Raw genomic sequence first — 24714 nt, 5'->3', positions numbered from 1 at the left:
AGTTAGTCAACATTGCCCTTACTTCAGACACAGTGAAAAGAAAATTTTCTGCATGTTTGATCCCTCTTCCTTGAGAGCTGCTGTAGGAAATACTCTGAGGAAGCATAATATTTATTATGGCAAGAAAGTATGTAAGTGGGAACATGTCAATGAGTTTTATAAATTTAATTCTAACATGGTCGAGAAGTTTTCTTTGCAGATAGAAAGAGATTTAACATTGTCATCAGTTGAGAACATTCCTCTAAGTCATTGTTTGAGTAAGCAAGTAGCCGCAGGGGTCAATGCATTAGGTGTGCTTGGCCATTGTAAAGGAGCTGAAGAAACAGGAGAGTTTCTTGGAAAATTGCACAACCTGTATGCAGTTTTTGATAGCCGGTTAGAGGCTCCACAGGTATCAAACTCAGATGAACGTGCGAGTGAAGTGAAATATCTAAGAGGACTATTAGAGTGGATTCAATTGTGGAAGATTGACGGGGCCACTGAGCCTATAGTATGCCAAGATGGATGGAGTACTACCTTAAGTTGCTTATTGCAGCTGTTTGAAGAAGTGAAAGATCAGTTTAATTCATGCAAGATTTTTGCCAGAAAGTTGAATCATGTCTCACTCAGATATGTAGATTTAGGTTTGAGAAAAGAGAAAGTTGACGGGAAAGAGGTGATTTCAAATGTTCAGATGTTTGATAAGGCTTATAAAGCATATTTAAGGAGATGCTTGTTTCAGCCTGTTATGAAGCCTAAGATTAAAAGTGGCCTTACACAGTTTTTCACAGGCTATGAAGAATTAATGGAGATGTCTCAAGGTATGTCCAGAGAATCCATGTACTCCTATCACCATTTAGAAGAATGCGAGAAAGTTGACCTCCCTCAGGCGAATAGGTTAGCGTTCATCGCTGTCAACATCATCAGAAAGGTACGCTTGGTTGTATTTTGTAAAAAGTGCCTGGGCGAACTGATACAAGAAAAAGTGCTGTGTGAGACCAGAGATCAGAATTTGCAAGGTCAGAGTCATGCCAAGAAAAAAGGACAGCAGAAAAAGAGTCGAACAGTGATTGCCCCTCACAAAAAGTTGTTGAAAATCATGCCTAAGTTTGAATCGTCTTTTTTATTTGCCTTCAAGAATATGTATCACATGCCTAGGGTGAAGATGAAAATTCACCATTACATGTATAAAGATGTATGCAAGGAGTTTGCTGACATGGATATTGATTGTGAAGAGGTGAAAAAGATTGTGATTGGATTGTTTATTAACATAAGCCTAGATCATATTGTGCCCATGCTGTCTGTGTCCAAGGGAAAAATTGTAATTCCTGAGCGCTTGTGACATGACCCAAATCAATGTTGGCCATGAATTATAAAACTTCTGTATAAATTATGAAACAAGATCTGTGATCATTATTGAATCTAGTGCCTCCTCGTTTTCTACTATGTGTGTTCCTGACTACCTAAGCTGGTAACTTTAAATTACAGTATACTGAGGACTGCTTACAGTTTGACAGTTTTTGGAAATATGCTTTAGCGTTGCTTAATAATTTATATGCTAATCGCACAATGGTTGGGTCTGTTGTGATTCCTTACCTGACAACGTGGCACAGATTTCTGTGCAGTTATTAAATTGTTTTAGAAAATGTCTGTCATCTCTGATGAAAGAAAGTGCACAAAGAATTATAAATAATTTTGAAGTTCGTTATATTAGACAGTGCTGATACAGCAATGGAAACATTAATTAAAACGTGGTGCACCTTGACTTTTAAATTACACGTAGGGGACAAATCAATTTACTTTCCCATAAAACATTAAAATATTAGTTCATGATTGCTTTCAGGGATTATTCTCCTTCAAACCCCTTGCCAGGATGACAGATTACAGTACGCTCTGAAAGGAAATGAAGAACAAATGATAAAAATGATGTCTTACACCCAGGAAGATTGTCAGACACAGTTTGTAACATTTGTGATGAGAGCATACCAGGAAAACCATATGTTGAGGTCTTTCATTTCATGAAATTTGTAAATGTTGATGTACATAAGAGTTATTTTATTATTCATTTTTTGATTAAAATGTGAATGAAATTAACCAGTTTATATTATCCCAAACATTATTTATTGTTGACAATTATGCTTATATCTGAGCCCTTTTGCAGTGTATTTATGTTAGTGTACTTAGATGAATATTCATGAAATAAAGATTTTCTTTGTGCTGAGAGTACAAAATTATGTGTATTGCAGCTGAGGGAGAAAATTGTTAAACATTAATTTTTTCAACACAAACTCATTAGTCTAATTGTTGCCTATTTCACATTCTCAAATTCTCCTTTTGAATAGGAGGTGCGGGGAGTGGACTGTCATGTGTAATTCTACACTTGGACAAATGACTGGATCTTTTTATTAGCCTTGTGGAACCAGTAGGCATCTGTGCGTTAGACACATTGACTAAAAGTTCTGAAGTGAAGGTTCTATCAGATTCTGTAGCAGTGATATACATTTTCAGAGCTCTTAATGTGGTACATGCACATTAACTTTATGTCAAGTGTGAAAAAGTTGGTATGGAGAAGGATCTTAGGAATATTGCTTTAATTAGGGTATCAGGATGACGCCCAGTTCCCAGTCAAGGTAACATAAGATGATAAATTATGCAATGTGCAGTTATACAAGAGATGAATGGCAAAGAGGAAAGCTGCTTTGATAGTTAAATGCTGCAGTGAACCCTTTCCAAGTGACTCTAAGAGTTGTAAATGACCAGTGTAAGGCCCACTTTGGAGAAGAGATTTGCCAAACATCCCTTTTTCTAAAATAATTAACAAGTGAATGAACTTTCATATTCACTTGTGGGAAAAAATGAACTGGAATGGTGATGTTAATATTCACTTGAAAATAAAACTAAAGTATATAATTTAAAGTATTGCTAAAAGACCTCACAACTTTTAAATATACAAATAGTGTGCATACATGGGAAGAAAACTATTCAAAACGAAAATTACATTTGAATAGTAAAATAGGCACAGGGACCTGCGTGATTAAAAATGGCAAGTACAGAAATGTAAAAGTATCATTTAAAATTAAGATTACATTTACATAAATGCATCATTGAATGAACAGAAAATTAGTAAAGTCAGTACTTTCTAGAGACTAAGAATCAGAACGCACCTAAAGGTTCACCACTATTTTAAGGAAGGTTATAGTCAACAATTTTCTATATATCTGAAAAGATATTACCCCAGCCAGGGTATTGGTGATAGAATGATGTTAATGAGTTTTTTCGACTTTCTCAGTATGTGTGCGTATATTGTGGGCAGTAATAATAACCTTCACTACTAACTTGAACGTAATCATTTCTATTGTAGGGTGAGCCAGTATAGGTAATACTTTCCTCAATTACTACTACTATAGTAAGGTTCAACATTTGTAAACACAGCACTAATATATTTGCTGAAAATGTGAGTTTATCAATACGAAAAGAATTATTAAGCGAGTATGATTAGTTCCGACTCTAAATAACTTTAAAAATCGGTAACAATTTATATCTAAAATGCTAAAAGAAGTCTACGTTAGCCAAATCGTGGGAGGCCTAACTGAAATCAAGGCTTACGTAGACACCTAAAAAACTTATTTTGTTCGATTTTAATAACTTTTTTTATTCAGAATTCTGTGAAACAATATCTAAGCTCTATAGACTCTAAGCTATAGGCTGTGATTTGTCTACACCCTAGACCTACACCTCTTGTGCCATATTGAATACACAGGCCTAAATTCGTCTTGACCAGGCATTTGTTTTAGCGGAAATATTATCTCCGCGTCGGATATTTCCCTGGAAATTGAATTTTTTTTTTATATAGCATTTTGGTTGCTTGTCAAGAATTTACCGTCATTTTTTGTCTCTCGACTGTAATTAACCTGTAATTAACCTCAGAACTGATTTATGTTTTTGCTATCGGGCATCTGCAGTGTTATAGGGGAACTTTTGGTACTGTAGAAAATGGAGTTCCTTCTCCGCCCGGCTTAGTAACATGGCCTACTAGGTTAGGTAAGGGTACGTTAGATTAGTATGGTTCCTCTTATAATAGATTTCTGTAGCCAATTCTTTTTGGATATATGGATATATGGTTTATTATTCTATCACTAGCACAATACATAACAGCACCAATGGTCAATTTGGCATTTTTTCCAGTAGGTCTAGGCTTAGGCCTAAAAAAATATAAATAGGGCAAATTATTTTGGTTGTCATTTTTTTTTTTATCAAACAACGGGGCCAGATGAGAATGATGGACACAGGTTTTGCTGCCGAAAATAAACCCAACTTTTCATGGAATGCCTGTTCCCTCTGAACCCCCCCAACCCAAAGTAGCACTAAATATCAGAGACATGGACTAAGCTTCGTCACAGAGGTATTGTTGGAGCCTGCTCCCATCACTCTCAAATTACCCCAAATAAGACTTCAACTTTTCTCATTGTCTGTCTCATACTCATTTTATTTTCTTTGGTAGTGTCAGTAAGACACTGGTTTTGGTCTGTTATTACTTTACATTTGTTGCTAAAGATATTAGATTTAGTGCTCTACATATAATTGGCACTGCATGCCAAAACCTTCGTTGTCATTTGTAATAATTCAGAGAGAAGTTTAGTGCAGCATTATTTGAGCTCTAGTATTTTTGTTAATACAGCTTTTGAACACTCAAAGTAATGGTTAAGAAAAAGCCGTTATATTCAACCAAGTTTAAGTGAATAACACAGGACCTTTTAACCTTCACTAAGGTCCTCTTCAGCAGAACAAATGGAAAGAATGTGTTTTTATTACTGGAACTCAAAGGTTGATGAGTCACCCACTTTTAACATCAAAAAGAACCACATTACATAGTTTATTAGCAAAATTTACAGAATTGTTGTATAAATTAGGTTGTGTGGCTTGTCATGGTAGTAGTATCAAACATCATAAGTTAGGTTAGGGTAGGGAAGGGTAAGTTAGGATGCAGTCCTGTTTTTCACTTCATGATTTACAGCACTGGGTCAGGTCAGGTTACAAGGATTGATGTCTAGGTAAGATTAGGCCTCTTATTTCAGGATAGGTTAGGTTGTATGCCTATCGCTAACAGCATTCCAGTTTATGCTAGATTATTGATTCAGTCTGACAGTTGATTTAGACAAACGTATCAATAATTTTTAACTATGCCTTAAACAAGGCAGATTCAAACAAAGATAACAAGTGGGTTAGTCACCATTTGATTTATTAGTTTATTGTGGCCTGATACGGGCAGTTTTTTCTAGTGTTTGTGGAACATAACTTATTATCTTGTGACAGGGGCAGGTTTCATGGTATGTAGCCTATGTTTATTGTGTACAACAAAAAATTTTGTTATTCACAGAGTGTGTGTGTGTGTTTGTAGGTTTATTGGGCCCTATGCCAACATGGGATCTTGTTCCTGGAGCAGCCATAAATATCATTCAATGATAACTACACATTTAAGGAAATTTCTCTCTCTTATTTAACCTGTAGAACAAATAAGAAGTTTGCATGAAAGCTGAGTGTTAATTAATTGCAAGGGGTGCCTGTCAGACCAGCCATCACCTCTAATAAATTTGATACTTCCTTTATTTTGGGGACCAGTTCATTTTGGACATAAAGGTATCTTGGATGGTGATGATGCAGCTTTCTTGAGGCAGAACTTATCAGATGGCCTTCTCACAATCAAACTGCAAATGATTTGAGAATTTGGAAGTAGAGATCTCGATCCCATTAGTTTTCACTCCCACCAGAAGTTCTTCACATGCTCAGGATGATCTTGAACTGTGATACCACTCTCTCTGGTATTGATGAAGGCTACCCCTATTTGCTTTTCTTCTGAAATTTAGTAAGAGCGTTGCTGTGCTTTTACAATTGCATGTTCTCATCACATTCCGTAAACTAAATAATATTAGGTTATGTGACTGTTAATTCAGAATGCCGTTCCCTGTAAATTCAAGTGTTAATGGTTTTTGGTAACTCATCCTGTATAACTTTTAAGATTTTTCATACCAGAATATTTGTATGCTACCAAATGATAGCTATTTTTGGAGAGTTAATTACAATGACACAAAAAAAGTTTTTTGAAGAGGAGATTTACTTCAAGTAGAAACAATAGGTAAACCAGTACCTGAATGCTCCTAACATTTAAAGCATAATGTTCCCTTAGGTGAATTTGTATAGGCTATAACATTTATCACCTACAGTACAGTAGGAATAAACCTTAGCCTAGGTAGAACTGATTTTTTACCAGCATCCTAGTGTTTGTTTTTAATTTATGATTTTTCTACTTTTGAAGATTGCTATGTATGTGCCTATAAGTTTACTTGATTTGTAAAGTCATTTTGTTTTCTGCAGATGCTGAGTGAGGATTGCAGAAACTTCTTGGAGAGTTACCAGCTTGCTGCTCCATAACCCATTCTTCCTCTGATTGTCTGTGGTTTTCATACAGTGTAAGATATTCTGTTCACGGTGACATCGCACGTTTAAAATGGATCTGGACGAGGATAACAAAGTTAAAATAGAGCTAGATGAAGATACAGTTAAAACTGATGTGGATGATGATGATAAAGTTGAAATGGGTGAGGATGAAAAACCAAGAATATTAAACATTACAATAAGTCATGGACGAGCACATCTGTGGAATTCTGAAGATGTACATTATGCAAGAACTAAGCATCGGATCGTGGGCGTCATGGTCGGTTCATTGCCACGGCACCCTCACCAAACGGCTGTTTTAGGCTTGCCCCTGCATCTCATGCCTGAAGAGGTAACCCTCTTGTTGGAGAAAGGTTTTGGGAAACCCGTCTATTATGCAGAATTTACCAACCCTCCAACGCAGGACTTGGCAGATGAGTTTCAAGAGGAGCGTCGGAAATGTTACGAAGACCAGATAGATGTTGCTTTCAGGCAGAGAAGACAGGAAATTGAAACAAATGCTGAGAAAATACTGAAAGGAAAGCTGAAAAAGTTAGAAAAGCAAAATGTGCCCAACCCAGGGTTGACAAAAGAGAGAGTAATAGAAATGGAGTGTGATAAAATACAAAAGCTTCCAGAGCATCACCAACTTATTCAAATATTCACGGAACATCCAATGGTTGATCGTTTTAAACCCGTTGATGTTAATTGGTCTTATCCAATAAGTCAGTGGGAGAAATTAAGGTATAGTGTGTACAAGGACCTTTGGGACAGAGGGTATTATATTACATCTGGTACAAAGTTTGGAGGCGACTTCCTGCTGTATGGTGGAGATCCGATTCTCTTCCATGCAACATTTATAGTAAAGTGCATCAAGAAATTTAAGGACGTAAGTAATTGTGATCTAATGACCTTGAGTCGGTTAGCTAACGCTACAAAGAAAACTCTGGTTCTTGCTTCCTGTGAAGGTAGCAAGCCTTGTTACAGATCTTTCCAGCTGGTAGAGGATAAATTAATTACCGAGCAGTTTTGGCAACGTGATGAGACATTACATTCCTGAAAAAAAGTGCATTGTTTATTTATCATTACATTTATTGTTTTATTTTTGTAAATTATGTAAAGGTGAGAGTGATATGGCCTCATGGCTGATGTTTGCCTTGTGGAGACTGCAGTTGTTTTGAATTTAGTCTGCTTACTTTTGAACAAGTTAATATTGATATTTTTATTGATGTTTGTATTTTGCATGTGTTTCTAAGCTCAGGTGCTTCTGAGAGTAGTTCTGTAAGACTGTAAATGACATAGGAAATCATTCAATACAGGATATAGTTTTTCTCATTTCGTAAACATTTTGCAATCATATACATGTAACACTATCCAACATTCTCCTGAGCCAGGAGAGTTTGTTTGCCAACAGTAGTACAAGATAGTGTACCATTATACAGCTTAAGAATCAATTACCATTTCCTATTACTGTAACTTACTTATTTTGGATTAAGAATATCATTGATTTTCGTAATGATCTGCTTTTCATTTATACACTGAAGATTTATTAAGAACAGTTTGACTGCTGGTGAATTAAGGTTATTATTATCATTCATGAATTGTCAGGTCTTTGTGATGCATTTTGTGTGGACTAGTGGTGTTACTAGCTGTGTGAGTTATAAAGTTTTCTAATAAAGGTAGCATCATTAAGCCAAAAGGTACTTTGTCTTCCCTGCCACTCACTGTTTTCTCCAAGAGGCCCAGGGACATAATGAATAAGTGTGTTTTTTATTCATTCATCATCTTTTGTGAATTCCCCTGGGGTTGGACAGGGAAGGGGAATGCAACTGAGTTCTTCGTAATCTGGACCCTCTCTTAGGGTAGTATCATACTAAACACTTGTCACCTCTTTGCTAATTAACCTTTTCTCTTCTTCCTTTTCCATCATGATTAAATTATCTGTCTTTAATATTAATTTATACTTGCTGTGAATACCAGCACTTATCAGCTGTAAATCTTTGTATTTCATGGTCATCTTTTTCAGAAAAATCATAGTTTACTGTGACTACAGATTTCCTATTAGTCCAACAGTTTCTCTCTATCCTGACAGTTGATGCTCTTACCACGATTTCAGTTCCTTCTTTATAATCATGTTTATCACTAAATTATGAGCAAATGTTTCTATGGTCTTTCCCGCCACCATAACATTCTCATCATCTTTGTTATATCTGAACTTTTAAAGACTGGACATTTTTGGGGGTTCTTTTCTTGGTTTGGATCCCGTAAGTTTCAATCCTTTATTTTGAATTCACTGTTTTATCTTTTGAACATAAGACTTTCTTCTCGTATTCAGTTAATATATAGTATAAATTTTCATTACAAGAAACAAAACTATTTCATGATTTTTCCTAAATCTGAGAGTAATGATCTCTTAGTGCCTTTACAATGAAATGCAAAGTCTCATGCATGAAACAGTTTTTAAATAAATGAGGAAATTTGTTTGATTTGGCAACTCAAGTGTATAAACTCATTGAGTAGCGAGTACAGTACAGGTATTTATATTGCAATCCATTGACAGTTTACAGCCTTTCCGTAGAGATATCTTCCTCTAATTGTTTGTGACGGAGCAAATGTACAGTGAGAGGTTAGAGCCACTAGCGGATCCAGGGGGTGGCAACTGGGCAAGTGGCCCCCCACCCATGAAAAATAGTGACAAAATAATGGAAAAAATTAAAATCTGTTTAAAATAATAAAGGCACTAACAACAAAATATGGAAAGTCCATTTATATTTTCCTGAAATACGGAAATATGCTGGTTACGACAAAAATATATCTTTATATATATATATATATATATATATATATATTTAACTTAGCATTGACCTGTGGCCCCCTCATGAAATTTTTCTGGATCCGCTAGTGGTTAGAGCTACTGTAGGCCCAGTAGACATTTGTTTAATAGGCACTTCAAATAAAGTATGACCTAACCAGGTTCACTTTAACTTAGCATTGACCTGGACACCGCCAAGTAAGTCGTGACCCCTTACTCTGCATTCTACCCATTTGAAACTTTTTAGATTTAAAATTCATTCCCATGTTATTTCTTTACTTTAGCCATCTTGAGTCTTATCTGGTACTCATTACTCTAGTAAAATAGGTGTGAAAGCGAAAGCATATTTTATCATAGTTTACTATACGATTATGATATTCGTTTTCTTTCATGAAAAATTTACTGCTTTAGTGTTAGAGAAAATTATTTTTTTATGGATGACTAAAATATGTAGACTTTTTTTGCAGTTTAATTAAATATATTACATCTACATTATTCGTAGTTATTTTCAGCTGACATAACACAAATGTCTGGAAATTTATTATTATTATTATTGTTATAGTAACTGACAACAAAATGTGTGAATTTAAAACCTAAAACTGAGACCACTGCAAAACAAGACGTTTTATTCTTTAATTAATATTGCCTAAGTTGGCAACATCTTATCACTGTGGTTTCTTGCTTGCAGCTGACATGATGGACGTGCCATTATCAAAAGCAGTTCACGTGCCACGTACGTGATGCCAGATAACCTTATAAGCTATCAGTCATCCTCTCATATTCTTCCATTTCCGTAATACTTCAAGACAGTTCTTCCAGCCAATCGTTTAGGGTTCTTAAGTCCATTGCCTGAGTGACACGGAGAGGTGGGTATTATCAAGACCCGTTACTGTTCTCCCACTTAAATTCAAATGTAATATCAAGAGCTACTACTGTTCCAACCATTTAAATTTTAATGGCTGCCAAAATGATCTTGGGATAGTAAGACATTCATAACTGGTTTCGACAAGCCGTTTGGAATGAAAATGTCGTCTTTGAATTCAGTCTTTGTGGGGGAAATTTTTGTGTTTGTCAGGTGGTAATGGTCTGTGTAGCACTTCGTGTACATATTTAGGTTGGTCCAGAAATGTCCAATATCACTGTCGTGCTTTAATTAAAGATAAAATTTTACAGATGGTGCTTATTTTTATTTTAGTGCAATAACAAAGTCAAAGTCACGGAATCGGACTTATTTTTTCCAACTGCATGAGCACGGTGGGGCGGTGGGAGCTTAAATGTTCAGGTTGCATAATACTTTCGAGGGTGGTCAAAGTAGCGTTACAACCAATGGTGGGCTAATCAGTTCCGGTGAAAACAGGAGTTACATAATATCTGAACGAATCCTGTCAAAAAAGATAGGGTGAAAAGGAATTACATAATATCTAAACGGACCCCGTCAGGAAAGATAGAAAGATGCGAAGATGCTTCGTATCTGGATATCCATTTTCCGGAAGGGACATTTGATAGTTTGAAATAATATATATAATAAAGCGCGTAAAATTATCTTTAATATAATTGGATATCAATAATACACGTGACAGGCAAGATCCAAATTCTTTGAGCCTTGGTGACAGGTGGAACGTCTGGCTACCTTTTTGTCGGCTGCTTGTCGGAGAGCTGATCAGTGCTGTTCGGTTAGTAACAATTTCAGATAATGGCATATTTTTTGGATAATTTATAAAAATTATGTTGTTTTTCATATTAAAATAATTCTAAATATTACTTAAATTATATTTAAAAGCTGAAAAATTGTTTATTACACTGAAATTATGTAAATATAGGATGATTTCACAGTGAACAGAATCTCCAATACAGTCTTCCAAATTAAAATTGATATTCTACATAATAACTTTGTTATATATAAAACCTATAAAATAATTATTTGTGCTCAAAATATATAGATAAACTATAATTCTATAATGAACAGAACCCGATGCTTGCAAGCTCGCGAGCTCGAAAGCTCGACGGAACAGATTGAGCGTAAGGTGAGTATTGCTGTCAAGGAAACCGCCGATAACCAACATTGAAATTTCATTAAAAAAACACTTTAAAACCCCATGACGCGCAAAGGAGGCTGAAATGTAAGTGTATCAATGAACACCACATTAAAAAACCCGCTTTTTCGCGGCGTCTTAAGAATAAAAACGTAAAAAATGGCGTTAAATGTGAGCATTCCTTGTTGTTGTCGAGGTCAGCTGGTTTCCAAGGTCGAGGTTGATGTCGGTCGCGATGACGAAGCGTTTATTTATTCTCCAGTCGGTCTTTTATTCCTTTTCTCGGTTAGTTTGGCTCTTTACGCCGCGTCGGTAACGTTCGGTAACCTGGCGGAGACGTGGCCGTGTTAATTTATTGATAAGGTAGGCCTAAAGCTGATAGACCTATGTGAACTGCCGGTAGGCTTCACCGTAGGCCTACGGTAGGTTTCTTGTTGGGATTTAATTTCATTTACTTTATTTATTGTTTCTATGTACTCTGTTAGACGTTTATAGGCCTATTTTTAGGTCTATAACCTCCTACTAGAGTCGGTGCTAGGTTTAAGGTAGGCCTATAGAAGCCTACATGTCCACTACTAGAGTAGACGTGTATAGGCCTAGTATCAATTATCATCCTTAATTAATGTGGCACTAAACAAGAAGATATCAACTGACATAGTTTTAAAGCCAGTCAAGGCTTTAAAACTGATACTAGGCCTAAAGGTAGTAGGCCTAGTATCGACTGTTAACCTTAATTAATTTTGCATTAAAATAAAATTACACCAACTAACTTGTCAGTTTAAAGCTAATCAAGGATAACAATCAATTCTAGGCCTATACACATCTACCCCAGTAGGTCTAGTGTCAATTGTTAGATTAGATTAAGTTCCGATCGAAAAGCCATTGAATGTCGTAGGTTGTTGCTGACATCGAAAAATCATTTTGATTCGGCTGGCGGTCCAAAGCCTATATCCTCCTTAATAACCCAGAATTTAATAGTCGAGGTTAGAGATGGCCACAGCAATGTTGTATTGCAGTGTGGTTGCACACAGGAAATGGTCCACAGTCGGGTGAACGGTACAGAGTTTTCCGTACGGGATGGAAAGGTTTTGAAGCACTTTTAGTCTGTTGTTGGAGTATTTTAATAGTTTTAACAGTTAAAGGACTGGTGATTATCAGTGTATGTAAAATGGTAATGAAAACCTGTTATTTTGTATCAAGTAGTTTTGACAATCATATTAGATTTCTCTACTCTCATCTCTCTCTCTCTCTCTCTCTCTCTCTACTGTACTACTGCATTAGATCTCTCTCTCTCTCTCTCTCTCTCTCTCTCTCTCTCTCTCTCTCTCTCTCTCTCTCTCTCTCTCTCTCTGTATTACTGTACTGCATTAGATCTCTCTCTCTCTCTCTCTCTCTACTGTCTGCATTAATCTCTCTCTCTCCCTCTCTCTCTCTACTGTGTTACTGTACTGCATTAGATCTCTCTCTCTCTCTCTCTCTCTCTCTCTCTCTCTCTCTCTCTCTCTCTCAGAATACGTAATAGAATGTAATTACAGTGTGCTGTACTTAATTACTTTTATAGGTTTCACTGTATCAAGACAACATGTAAAAAACTTTGATGTGGAAAGTTATAGAAAGTTTATCAAAAATACCAAAATACTTGTGACTGGAGGATTTGACAGTTGCCATTCTATGGTCTGTGAGTTAATCATACATACTTTATATACAGAGTCAAGATTTACATGTAACACAATCCACTGAACAATATTTTAGACTGTGGTACCAATTTTTAGTGATAAGTTTTGGTCAGAGTCTTGTCCTACCTCTAGTTAGAACACTACTCTTGAAGAAATCAGAGGTATGTTAGGGTTATTTAGCCAGTAGCATCCTTCTTGGTTTCACAGGGAAGCCATACTAATGGTTTTAGTACTGCTATTCCTATCTTGTTAAAATGTTCAGCAATTTGGTTAAGGCATCATGTGAAGAAATTCTGGCACTGGGAATTTTCGTAGCTCTTTGTTTAAATATTTAGTATTCAGTTAGGTTTTATTGTTTTTTTTTTATATTTTACATTTTGGGTACCAAGTTGTTTTATTTTCCCCTCATTCATTAATGAAATTTCGTTTTGGAATAGCAAGTTATTCTTTGAAAGAGTTGGTTGTTTATTCTGATTGATTGTGGATTTTTTTTTTTTAACTTTTTATGTACAGTATTAAAAAATTTTATATGTCAAAACATTTATCCATAATGATTTCAGCATGTACAGTATTATATCTCTCTCTCTCTCTCTCTCTCTCTCTCTCTCTCTCTCTCTCTCTCTCTCTCTCTCTCTCTCTCTCTCTCTCTCTCTCTGTGATTTATTTAAGTTTGTTCAGTTTTCCATTTAGTGTTTATAGGAATTTAAATTTGTTCCTTTTTATAAGATGGAGCTTAAACAGGCATCTTGTGTTCTGTCTTTTACCTTTCTATATAGGCAAATTAGTGTACCCTTAAACCTCAGATATCCAAAATAGTGTTGTGAGATGATATGCAGACAGATATCATTAATTAAGAAAGTAATATTCACCCCTTGTATATCCCTGTATTGTAGCATTTATTTGCATTTTTGTAAGTCATGCTTAAAAAGGAATATAATTTTTTCATTTTATAGTTTCTCATTTAATAATGAGCTACCCATCAAAAAGTATTTTGGGAAGATGAAAAAATGTTTTATTCGTACCGTACAGCTTAATATGCACAGTATGAAAAATATGGTCATTCTATATGCAGGCAGTCCCCAGTTTACGATGGAAGTTCCGTTTTTACGCTGCGTCATAAACCTGAAAAATCGTCGAAAATCATCAAAAATCTCTAAGAAAACCTTACTTTTAATGCTTTGGGTGTATTGAAAACGATGTAAACTGCATTTTTATTGAGTTTTTCATAAAAAATACTCCAAATTTTTATTATTCTGCTGTTTTGGAGCCATATTTCTTCCATCGGATCAGTGTATGACGTCGTAACCCCAGAACATGCGCCGTAAACGGGAAATAATTTCTGATGAATATATTTGAAAAACGTCATAACCTCAGAACATCGTAAGCCAGACCCGTCATAAACCAGGGACTACCTGTATAGTAATTTCAGTTTAATCATAAAGCAAGAGGGAAATATTTTAGCAGATATGTTCATCTTTTCACATTTCTATTCTTGAACATTCGTCCATTAGTTTCAGTTGAAAGAATAAGAACCTGATTCCAGTGTACAGTAACACAAAGCTTATAAGCATCATCTCTCAGGGGATTTCTGTTCAACACTTGATTCACTCAAAAAAATGTACGGTAACCAGTTTGTATATCTGATGCAGAGGTTTCTTGTTAGCAGTAGAAGGTGAAGTGTGACCAAGCATAAATCTCAGGACTGTAAGCTATGCTCCCTGTCTTGATTTCAGACTTAGTGTCTTAGTACTTGACAGGAGCTGACTTCTGTTGAAACGTGTGAGGCTAATGCCACTGTAGTTGATACTTACATGGTTAGGATTATTTATGACAGGGGCTATAGACAAATCTTAGAAGTTCTAACCCCCCCTGCCTCCCCAAACTGTTTTAACAGTTGGTCTAGTATAGGAAATTGCAAGGTTGTTGGCTTTCATTAGGTTGATGTAGGTTTCGTTGTGCCTAAAGCATAAACAACTGGTTACCATAAGTATTTATACTCTGCATATATGTTTTAGAAATAAAACGACGACAAAAGAATGATTTTGTTATTGAAAGGCCAAAAGTAAATACTATAACATTTAAATGAAATCTTATTTACATAGGAAGGAAACTTCTGAACAGTATTCACCTTTTGCTGTTGAGTGCTTGGAGGGACATACAACACTGTTTAAAAAGCCACTCAGAAAAAATAATGTATGACTGAACTAATCTTGAAAGTAGATGATTCAGTGATTTTCACACCTTGATGATTATTGAGCTGTTTTTGCAGATTTTCTGTCAGAAAAGGGATTGCAGTTCTCATTTAACATGCAGGTTTAAAGGTGATCGCTCCTTGCTTCAAATTTGGATAAAAGTAACTTTACTTTATGCAGAACAATGGCTTTCTTGACATTATCAAGAAGAATAGCATTAGTATTTGTTAGCAGATAGATAGATATGAAGCCTAGTAGTGGTTATGTTTTCTCTTCTCACTATGTAATTCAGAATCTGCAGGGAGAAGAGCACAAGACTGATGACAGATGAGTTTTATAATTATGGCACATAATTTTGTTTCCTCTTTCAGCGAATGAATGTTTGACCTCGAGTGGATGTTCCAGGTGGTATCTTCCGTCCTTCCAGAGTGGGCCTTACAGCGCCTTACTGCTACTTACTTTCGAGGTACAGTGAATATTGTGTTGTTTCATGTTTATGTGAAATGGATGTATAGTATTCTTGATAGAATATGTATTATTAACATATTAGTCACAGGTTAATATTTACCAAATTAGTTTTGTTTTGCCCTTCTGACAACATTGTTTTTTTCTTTGTTTTTTGTGCTGCTCATGAGCCATCCGGAAACCTTTGATAATTGTTGTCATCCTGAGGGCAATATTCTTATCAGCAATGAAGTAATTGAGATGAGTTTAGACCTGATGCCTTCTTAAACAAATACTTGAAACTTTGATCATTTTAAAAGATTGGATATATAAAACCTTGCAGTTATCACTCTCGTTCATTGCAGCAACCGCTTGGTACTCAGTAGGAGTTGGGAAATTTCATAGCAGTCAGAAAACCATAGACCATACCAGCATGAAGGTGAAGATTTTGCCAGCATTGTCAGACAACTACATGTATCTGGTTAGTATATTTCTGTTTTTGTACGTAGAATAGGTTCATTTTATATCGTTTTTTCACTTAGCTCTACTTTGTGTCTGCTGGCTCTTTTCATTTTCATATGTGGGTATTTTGTTAGAAGCTTACTTTGGAAGTTATAAGCTTTTTGGAAAGAAATTCAAAAAAACTCGAATGTAAGCATTGTTGGTGTTTAGTCATTGCGTCAGCCATCAGTTGGATCTGAGCTTTGTGTAAAGGTTTAGGCTTTGCAGATGTTTCAGTATTACATTTCAAGCCCAAGGTGTCAGCTAATATGATTTTGTATAGACATGAAATGATAACAGTATTATCTTCTTTTTGAACAGAATCGATACATAACACTGTAAGAAAGTTGGAAATACTTGAGACACTGATTTATTAATGTGGTTTTACAGCTGATGGACGAGGAAACGAAAGAAGCCGCAATAGTAGATCCTGTGGAACCCAAGACTGTACTTGCAGCTGTAGAGGAAACAGGAGCCAACCTCACCACTGTTCTTACTACTCATCATCATTGGTGAGTCTCTGCTTTTGTCTCAGAACTTTCTGATTCCTCAGACGACCCCAGTTTAGAAAAGTGTGATCCAAGTGTCACCCTTATTATTTTTGCTAAGAGTATTAGTGTTTGTTAATTATTTGTTGTAATGTTTTGTGATACTACTGAGTCATGATTTTGCAGTCTTATAGGGGGTCTGAAAGATTTATACTAAAATGAGGTGGAGGTAAGAGCAAGGAAAGTTAAAGACACTGGATTGTTGAATAGGAAGAGAAGAAATGAAGTAGAAAAGAAATAAATGATAAATAATACCATCTACAGTGCATCACTTGGACACACTGTAGGCATTCACCGGTTTACAGCAGGGGTTACGTCCCCAGCGGCACGCCGTAAGCCAAAAAGTATCGTAACCTGAAGCATCATAATTACAATGGAAATAAATAGCACTTACAGCGCCGTTATGGCGCCATAAGTGCTGTAAAGTGGTTAACAGCACCGTAAATCCACTTATGGCACCAAAAAATTGGGGTTAAGGATGCTGTGAGGCAACTGCCCTAAGTCCGGAATGACGTAACCCGGGGACTGCCAGTAGTTGGGTTTAGTCAAGTGGAAGCAGTATGTTCATGGTACTCAGATTAAATCAATTGAAAGTCCTGTTGACAAATGTTTAATTATTGTTATTTCTTATGCTGTATTATAGACTTTAACATTTCGGTCCCATTTTCAGGGACCATGCTGGTGGAAACAAACAGTTGGTGTCCCTCTTTGACAAACCTTTGCGAGTTTTGGGTGGTGACGATCGCATTGAAGCCTTGACCCAGAAAGTTACCCACGGAGATTCCTTCAAAGTTGGTTCTCTGAATGTGGAATGTTTATTTACTCCATGTCATACTCAGGGACATATTTGTTACAACATAACATCGTCTAAACCTGACCACAATCCAGCAGTATTTACAGGTATAGTGCTGTAATTCCCTGGCCATTTATGGTTAAAGTATTCAAAAGAATGAGACAAATTACTATGCATCTGACAATTTTACCTGCTGCTTAAGGTGGTTTATATTCAGTGAGTATTACAAAAATAAAAAGATTGAGTTGCAGCATTTGTATTTCACAGAATACCTATCAGTCCCTAGCTTAATCTTCATATAACCCCAGAAAGTGCTAAGATGTATTAGGGATTTTTTGTGTTAATTCTTTGACTGTGCTTTTTTAAACAACAGAATGATAAACTTTAATAAGGGTTTATATTATCCAGCCTATCTTTGCCTTAATATTACGATAGATAACGTTTCTTACTAGTAAAATACTTTCCTTGAATTTCTGGATATGTGGAAATAAGGTGATCATCCCTCACAGTCCAAATTATCTTTCGCAGGCGATACCCTGTTTCTCGGAGGCTGTGGGAAATTCTTTGAAGGAAATGCTACTGAAATGCACAGAGCTCTGATTGAAATTCTTGGGTCTCTTCCAGATCACACAGTAAGTGTCCAGTGCAGGAAAGTTAAACTAACTTTTGGTAGGTCCGTTGTTCCTCCTAACATTTTTCACTCCATTTTGCAGGATGACATCTCCTAATAGTAATTCTAAGTTCACTTCTAGTTTTTTTGTTGAGCACATTAGACCAAGACCCAGTTAATTATGTTACAGATTTAGGGGAGCAAGTAGTGTCAACTCCAAATCATTTTGGCTACTAGGTTTGGTTAAGGCTGGTATGACTAGCACTAGGAGGCTTGAAAGCCTTAGGTTCAAAATGACTTGAATCCCTGACTTATTAATTATATAGAGTGGTTAATGATTAACTGCAGCATAGGTTGCATTCAGACATCACATGCTATACTTTGTCATTAAGCATTCAAATCTATTATTATTATAAAATAGTTTAGCCAAACTACTGACTTAAATTTTTAGACTCTCAGGGCTGGTCTGAAGGGTTTGTTCTTGAAGAAAGAAAGTTAAAAAAATGCTTAAATAGCAAAAAAATGAAATAACATTAGTTTGAATATTAATGTAGGTAATGAAAGTAAGAAACTAAAAGTGACGTTTGAGGTTCATTTCTTGGCAATGAAGTCAAGAATTAAGTGAACCCAACCAGGGCTTATTTCATCGAGATGTACTGTGCAGTAGTTGGACCCCTCAATAACCCTTTGAGATTCCTGGAGGGTCACAAAACTGGTCTGCAGCCAATCACACTTTGACAACTGATAGGCATAGCAATATTTTTTATTTATCACTTTTTGCAAAGCTGTTTTCTTGGTATAATGCTGGTTACGGACTCATTGTGAAGTTGAAAGCTTTTCCTTTATTGTATTGTGTACAAGTGTAGAAAAAACAAAAATCAAAATTCAAAATGATAATTAGAAATTAGGCATACATTTCTACAGAAGATTCATTTGAAGTCATCAGAATCGCAGAGGTTGACATTTGCTTCCCCGAGGATAATGTCATCAGAATCTCAAAGGGTTAGTGAGAGGGACTTGCAATTGAATGGGAGGCCCAGCTGGTTAAAAATTAAAAGCTGTTTTATTTAACACAGTGACATTTCTTCCAGCATGTCTATTGTGGTCACGAGTATGCAACACAGAACCTGAGGTTCGGTCGTCATATAGAACCTGATAACAAGGACATCCAGGAAAAACTTGCCTGGGTGAAAGACCAGAGAGAAAAAGGCCTACCCTCAGTTCCTTCGACAATAGGTGAGTTACTGAAAGTTATTATTTCATGTCTGGCAGTAAATGGAAATAGATTTAGCTAAGTGAGCATGACATTCACTCTTGTATAATGTAGTAGTCTTAGCTACAGTATTTTTTAAATCTTGTTTATACAACAGCATAGTGTAAGGTGGTAGCATACTGTAGTCTTAAGGATATGGCATGGTTCTGCAGGTTTCAACTTGTGGTTATGTAATATTTTATTGCAAGTTGGTAATACAAGCAGTCCCCAGTTATCGGCGATCCGGCTTTGCAGTGCTTGTCTAGCAACAACAATAACTGGATATTTGGCGCCGATACCTGCCTATAAGGGGTGCTGATAAGCACCAATATTCATTGATTTGCGGTTATCAGCGATTTTCAGTTATCGTCACACTGTTGGGAGCAGAATCCCCGCCAATAACCTGGGACTGCCTGTAGTAGCACTGTAAATCCTTTTTTTTAAATTTTACATTCTATATGTGTTCGCGTGTAGCAAAGTCAAGTTTTGTGTTTTAGAACCCGAGATATTTTTCATGAATATTTTGCCGGCATGTTTTCAGATTTGTTTGAGTTAAGGGCTAACTTTTTATTAACGTATTTTGCATTAATTCAAGATGTGCTCTATCATTTATTTTTACTCTTCTCTGTCCTAGTGTTTATTGAATGTTTTTCTACTTTTATGCAAACCTGTTGATATATACTACAATTTAAATTTTTGTCTATTTTACTTAAAACCAACATTAGAACAGTGTCATCATCACCAAAATTTCATGATTTTCATCAACCTCAGAAGCACCATTGCTGATATTTAGAGCTACTGTCATAAAAATTCTGCACTACAGTGAGTTAAGCATTCATTTCATCAATAAAATGAGCTATAGTGTAAATTCTGGTGTGTCTCACTTGACCAAGTTAATCATAGGTATTCCTAAGGTGATTTCTTAGCCTGGCAGAAATGCATCATCGTGAATAATTAGCAGACTTCATGGCAAAGTAGAGCATATTTAAGTCATTCTGGCTCATATTTGGGTTGGGCTGTAAATAATTAAACCCATGGTGATATTTGTTACAATTCTGACACTTAGATGCATTTCACATGATTGTCACAGTATCTGGCAACAGTTAATAACAAATCATGGAAATAAACCCTTGAAGGAATTTTGGCAGAATCTTCAGTATTTTCAATCTGTCCAACTATTGCATGTACAGTCGACCCCTGGGTTTTGCGGACTCAGCAATTCGCAGATTTCTCTGTGGAACATATATATACATTATTTGCAAAATATTCACCTATTTGCAGAATTTTTCATAGAGAAATATTCACAACTTACTATATTTTCGTATCGTTTTCATGCCTAAATGCACTTTTTGTGATAAAACTATTAAAATTTTCAGGTATTAGCATTTTTAGAGGGCTTTTTGGTGCTTTGAACTATCAAGATAGGCAGTTATAAGCATTTTTAGAGGAGATTGAAGTATTCGCAGATTTGAGCTATTCGCAGGGGTCAGTGGTACGCATTCCTCTTGAATCCCAGGGGCCAACTGTATAGGAAGCTGTAATTTATAAAACAAAGAATAATTTCTGTTTGCATATGCATGTATTACCTGGTCCTAAGTTTTGGGACTTTCATAGTGCTAGTGTTCATCAGCTTCACCACTTTCTTCATCCTTGTAAGCTTGATGAATTTTTCATTGATTAAATGAAGTTTATATGTCTATATTTATATAACTGTGTTCTTTGGGGATTTCTGTTCTATGCCTGTCCCTTATAATTATTATATTATTTTTCTTTGCTTTCCTACATATCCTTATTTACTTTATATTTTGCCTGTTTATTTGGTTTTAGATTTACAAGCATGAATGTTTATATGTACAGTACACATGTAGGAAAGTTAAGGATTTTAACTCAAGCGGACTGGTTAAATATTTTATGGTAGCAATAAGCACCATGGTGGTCTACTCCAAGCAGCACCTTTTGAAACACATCCATCTGTATCAGAGACCTTCAGTGATCTCTGAGGATCAGATTTTTTGAGAAAGTCTTGTACAATATCAGTTTCTCTGAATTTCTGTTTGAAAATTTAAAGATGGATTACACACTCATTAGCATTAGCTAGGGATATGATAATCGTTAAGTACCATTTATTAATGTATGAAGGCCCCATCATTGGAATTTCAATTTAAACTTCAGTTTGCTAATCAGATGTCATCAGACAATAAGCATTTTAAGCCATCTTTTTTTTGGCCACACTTCTCATTGCTGTACTTATTTACATATATTGTCAGAGTATGTAGGAAATCACTGTAGATATACAGAATATAATATATTATAAATATGTTTACCATTTTTATGATAGAGATTTTCAGATATTATGACTATTATTATAACCTTTACAGTTGTTGGAGATTTTCTGATTGTAGGTATTTTAGTCATTCTTGGATTTTATCGGGTGACCATCGATTGTGAACATTCAGATTTCACTTGGTTATATTCTTCATGTCTTTGCTTGCTCATAAGTCTTGCAATGGTCAGGTACTGATGGATTTTGTAATTGTAGGTGAGGAGAAAAGGATTAACCCCTTCATGCGTGTGACAGAGCCTTCTGTGCAACAGCACGCAGGGACCACTGAACCGGTAGCAACAATGGCTGCTATCAGAGCAGAGAAAGACAATTGGAAGCCAACTAAACTTTAAAATACCTCCAGATCATGTATTTTACCAAGTTTGTTCAAATTAAAGCTTCCATACTTTGCCTAGGTATGTGCTTTTAGATGAAGAAATGTCAGTTGTGACGCAAAAGAATTATAGTACTGTTTGTTGTAATGAAGGCCACATAAATTGTAAGATACATTTTATACTCATTTTGTTGTTTTTTGTACAAGGAAGTATAATGTACATTTATTTGCTCTTGAAAGGTAATTTTTATGAGATATGCAGTTGCTGGTAAAAGTATGATTGGTTAGTGTTTAGCTTGGAAAATGTTGAAGAGGCAAGTGGCAAAAAGAATGTTAAAGACTGGGAAACAACAATTGAAATTGAAACGTCTTCAAAGCTAGAAAAGTTCCGTGTTTGGATGGATAGTACATTTATGCTTATCACTGCCATCTTGTCAAATTCTGCAATATTGGTGTGTAATGCAAATTACTTACAAGCAAATGTAAATAGTACATGACCCTTTTTTCTTTGAAGTTTCCAAGAGACTCAGAAATGTACCTGTGTATTATAGATACTTGGAAGATGATTCACTCCTGAGTTGTGCTAGGTGGTAAGTTTACAGAACCAGGATAAGTAAAGAGATTATTGGTATTACAGAATTTATGTCTACTTATCACATTAAAACGTATAGGATAGAGACTTGAGTGTTTGCTGTGCTTTGTACGCTGTTGGTGTTGCCACAGAACCTTTTTTATGACGTGTCAGACTGCACATAGTGGGGATTGTGTGCTTGTGGGGCAAAGTAAAAATGAACTGTTCCTATGTTTTACAAGATTTTATATATGAGTCACAATTAACAGTATTTTACATGTGTAACTGTCAGTTTTTCCACAACATTGCTTGAATGTTAAGTGATAAAAATACATTAATAATTACAATAGATCGGTTAGTGCTAAAAGGAAAGCAACCTTTGAAGTCTTGTAGCAGGTCATGTAGAGACTACAGAATTTAGGGTATGACTTACCATAGACTATGCATGTGAGGAAACTTTTTACCAAATAAAGTTTAAAAATAACTCTGTTGTCATGTTTAATCCATGGTTGTCAGAATTAGTTCATAGTATCTTTCTAAAAAAATCCTGTCAGGAAACATTACAGTATATCTTAAAACACATTTAAATACAGTACTAGTCAAATAGCTAACCAAACCGTTGGGTCAGGATTCTGAACTCTCCTTGACCACAACATTTAGGTAAACATATACAATAGGTCTTTGACTTACAGCGGGGGATCTGTTCACCGCCATAATGTAAATTGATTTCTGCTGTAAGTTGGTGTTTTGTTATTATCGGGGCTTTAACAGCACTTACAGCACCATAACTTGATGTTGCATCAAGTTGCAGCGCCAATAACTTGATGCCTATTCTTGCTGTTAACAGCATCAACAGCCTGTAACTTGATGCAACGTCAAGTTACAGTGCTGTAAAACGCTGTCAACACGCTGAAAAAGCGCCGTAAGATCAAATCTGCTGTAAGTCATGTCACTGTAAGTCAGTGGTGCACTTGAAAACTTTACTAGACAAATTAAAAATGTTTCAAGTTATTGTATAAACTTTTATGGTTTATTTCCTAGATTTGTTATTCACTGTTCACTGAAATGGGAAGAGTCATAAAGCTTTATTATTATTAGGGTCTATTACGTACGTCACACTGAGAGATTTTGAGACACACGGTGCTCGTGGGTCAAGTATGTATGCCCAAGTCAAAGAAAACCAGAATTACTTTGCTATGATTTTTTCAAAGAAAAAGGTTGAGGTTATCATATGTTTCATTTTGTTTCAAACTTATATTGTCATCTGTGGACTATTGCTTTATATTTAGGCATAACAGATTTTATTCCCTGTTATCATCAGTGTTATTAGATCAGATTTTTGATTGTAATGTTAGAAATTGTGTTCTCTCCACTTTCCTCTGCAACCTATGTCTAAAACCCAATCTATTCTGAGCCTTTAGCTTCCTCTTTTATTTTTCATGGGTCTTCCTACTGGTCTCTGTTGTAATTGCACTCAAATCTCTTTTTCATCCTGCCTTTTCCTGTTTCTGTTCCCTCTTCCTACCTTCCTATATCCACAGATACTCCCAGCTGTTCCTATGACCTCCGCCTTCAAATTTTACGAGTTCATTGTCTGCTCCTCTCACCATAAAAACATTAATGTTTTCAAAATTAATTTATACAATATCCAAAAGAATTGCAATGTAAAGGTAGTACAAATTTTCATCTGCCATTGTTAATAACAATGGCAGAAAATGATGCTATACTGCATATTGAACAGTTAATGCCCCTGAATTGGCTTTGTTGTCTAAGTGATTGTGAAAAACTTATATATTTGCATAATAATCACAGAACATTTTCATCAGTTCACCCGAAAAATAAGATCTTTCTGTATTGCAGATAGATTTGACAGGAATGTGTGGTGATTGTATAGCAGTGATCACTTTCCAATAATAATAATATGTCTGCAGAGCAGTATAACTGAAACTATACCTCATCATAATTTCATGTACACTGGAGAAATTCTTCCAAATGGTAGAGCATTATGGAACTAACAACATTCATATTAATGCCACATATAAACTTGCTTCTCGTTCGTTTATGCAGTCACTTGATGGTCAAAACAATCAATAGGAATATGAGTTGGTACACTAACTAGATGCAAGAAACATCAGAATATGTGCAAGATAAAACATTATTATTAATAGTCACCATTGCTGGGGAAATGGATACAATATGTATACTGAAACCATC

General features: G+C 35.6%; 2 protein-coding genes across 7 annotated transcripts; both read left to right on the top strand.

Moving 5' to 3' along the window:
• Positions 1–3350: 3350 nt before the first annotated feature.
• LOC136849935 (tRNA-splicing endonuclease subunit Sen34-like) lies at positions 3351–8110 on the top strand. 2 transcript variants are annotated; one of them, XM_067123462.1, is made up of 2 exons: positions 3351–3433; positions 6352–8110. In XM_067123462.1, exon 2 carries the CDS (start codon positions 6485–6487, stop codon positions 7469–7471), a length of 987 nt encoding a protein of 328 aa, XP_066979563.1. In that variant the 5' UTR covers positions 3351–3433; positions 6352–6484; the 3' UTR covers positions 7472–8110. The 2 variants fall into 2 exon arrangements, with proteins under 2 accessions (XP_066979563.1, XP_066979562.1); XM_067123461.1 differs by having other exon boundaries at positions 3381–3464.
• A 1839-nt stretch (positions 8111–9949) lies between these two features.
• On the top strand, positions 9950–22984 carry tzn (tenzing norgay). Of its 5 annotated transcripts, none has more exons than XM_067123458.1 (8): positions 9950–10089; positions 15496–15590; positions 15934–16049; positions 16460–16581; positions 17288–17517; positions 17939–18042; positions 19112–19256; positions 21812–22984. In XM_067123458.1, the coding sequence occupies exons 2-8, from the start codon at positions 15503–15505 to the stop codon at positions 21946–21948; spliced, it is 942 nt and encodes a 313-aa protein (XP_066979559.1). In that variant the 5' UTR covers positions 9950–10089; positions 15496–15502; the 3' UTR covers positions 21949–22984. The 5 variants fall into 5 exon arrangements, with proteins under 5 accessions (XP_066979559.1, XP_066979560.1, XP_066979557.1 ...); XM_067123459.1 differs by lacking the exon at positions 9950–10089 and adding an exon at positions 11200–11247; XM_067123456.1 differs by lacking the exon at positions 9950–10089 and adding an exon at positions 11225–11343.
• Positions 22985–24714: the final 1730 nt, after the last annotated feature.

Source organism: Macrobrachium rosenbergii, chromosome 21 (assembly GCF_040412425.1).
Source record: "Macrobrachium rosenbergii isolate ZJJX-2024 chromosome 21, ASM4041242v1, whole genome shotgun sequence".
Lineage (NCBI taxonomy): Eukaryota > Metazoa > Arthropoda > Malacostraca > Decapoda > Palaemonidae > Macrobrachium > Macrobrachium rosenbergii.
This window is presented reverse-complemented; position numbering and strand designations above follow the sequence as displayed.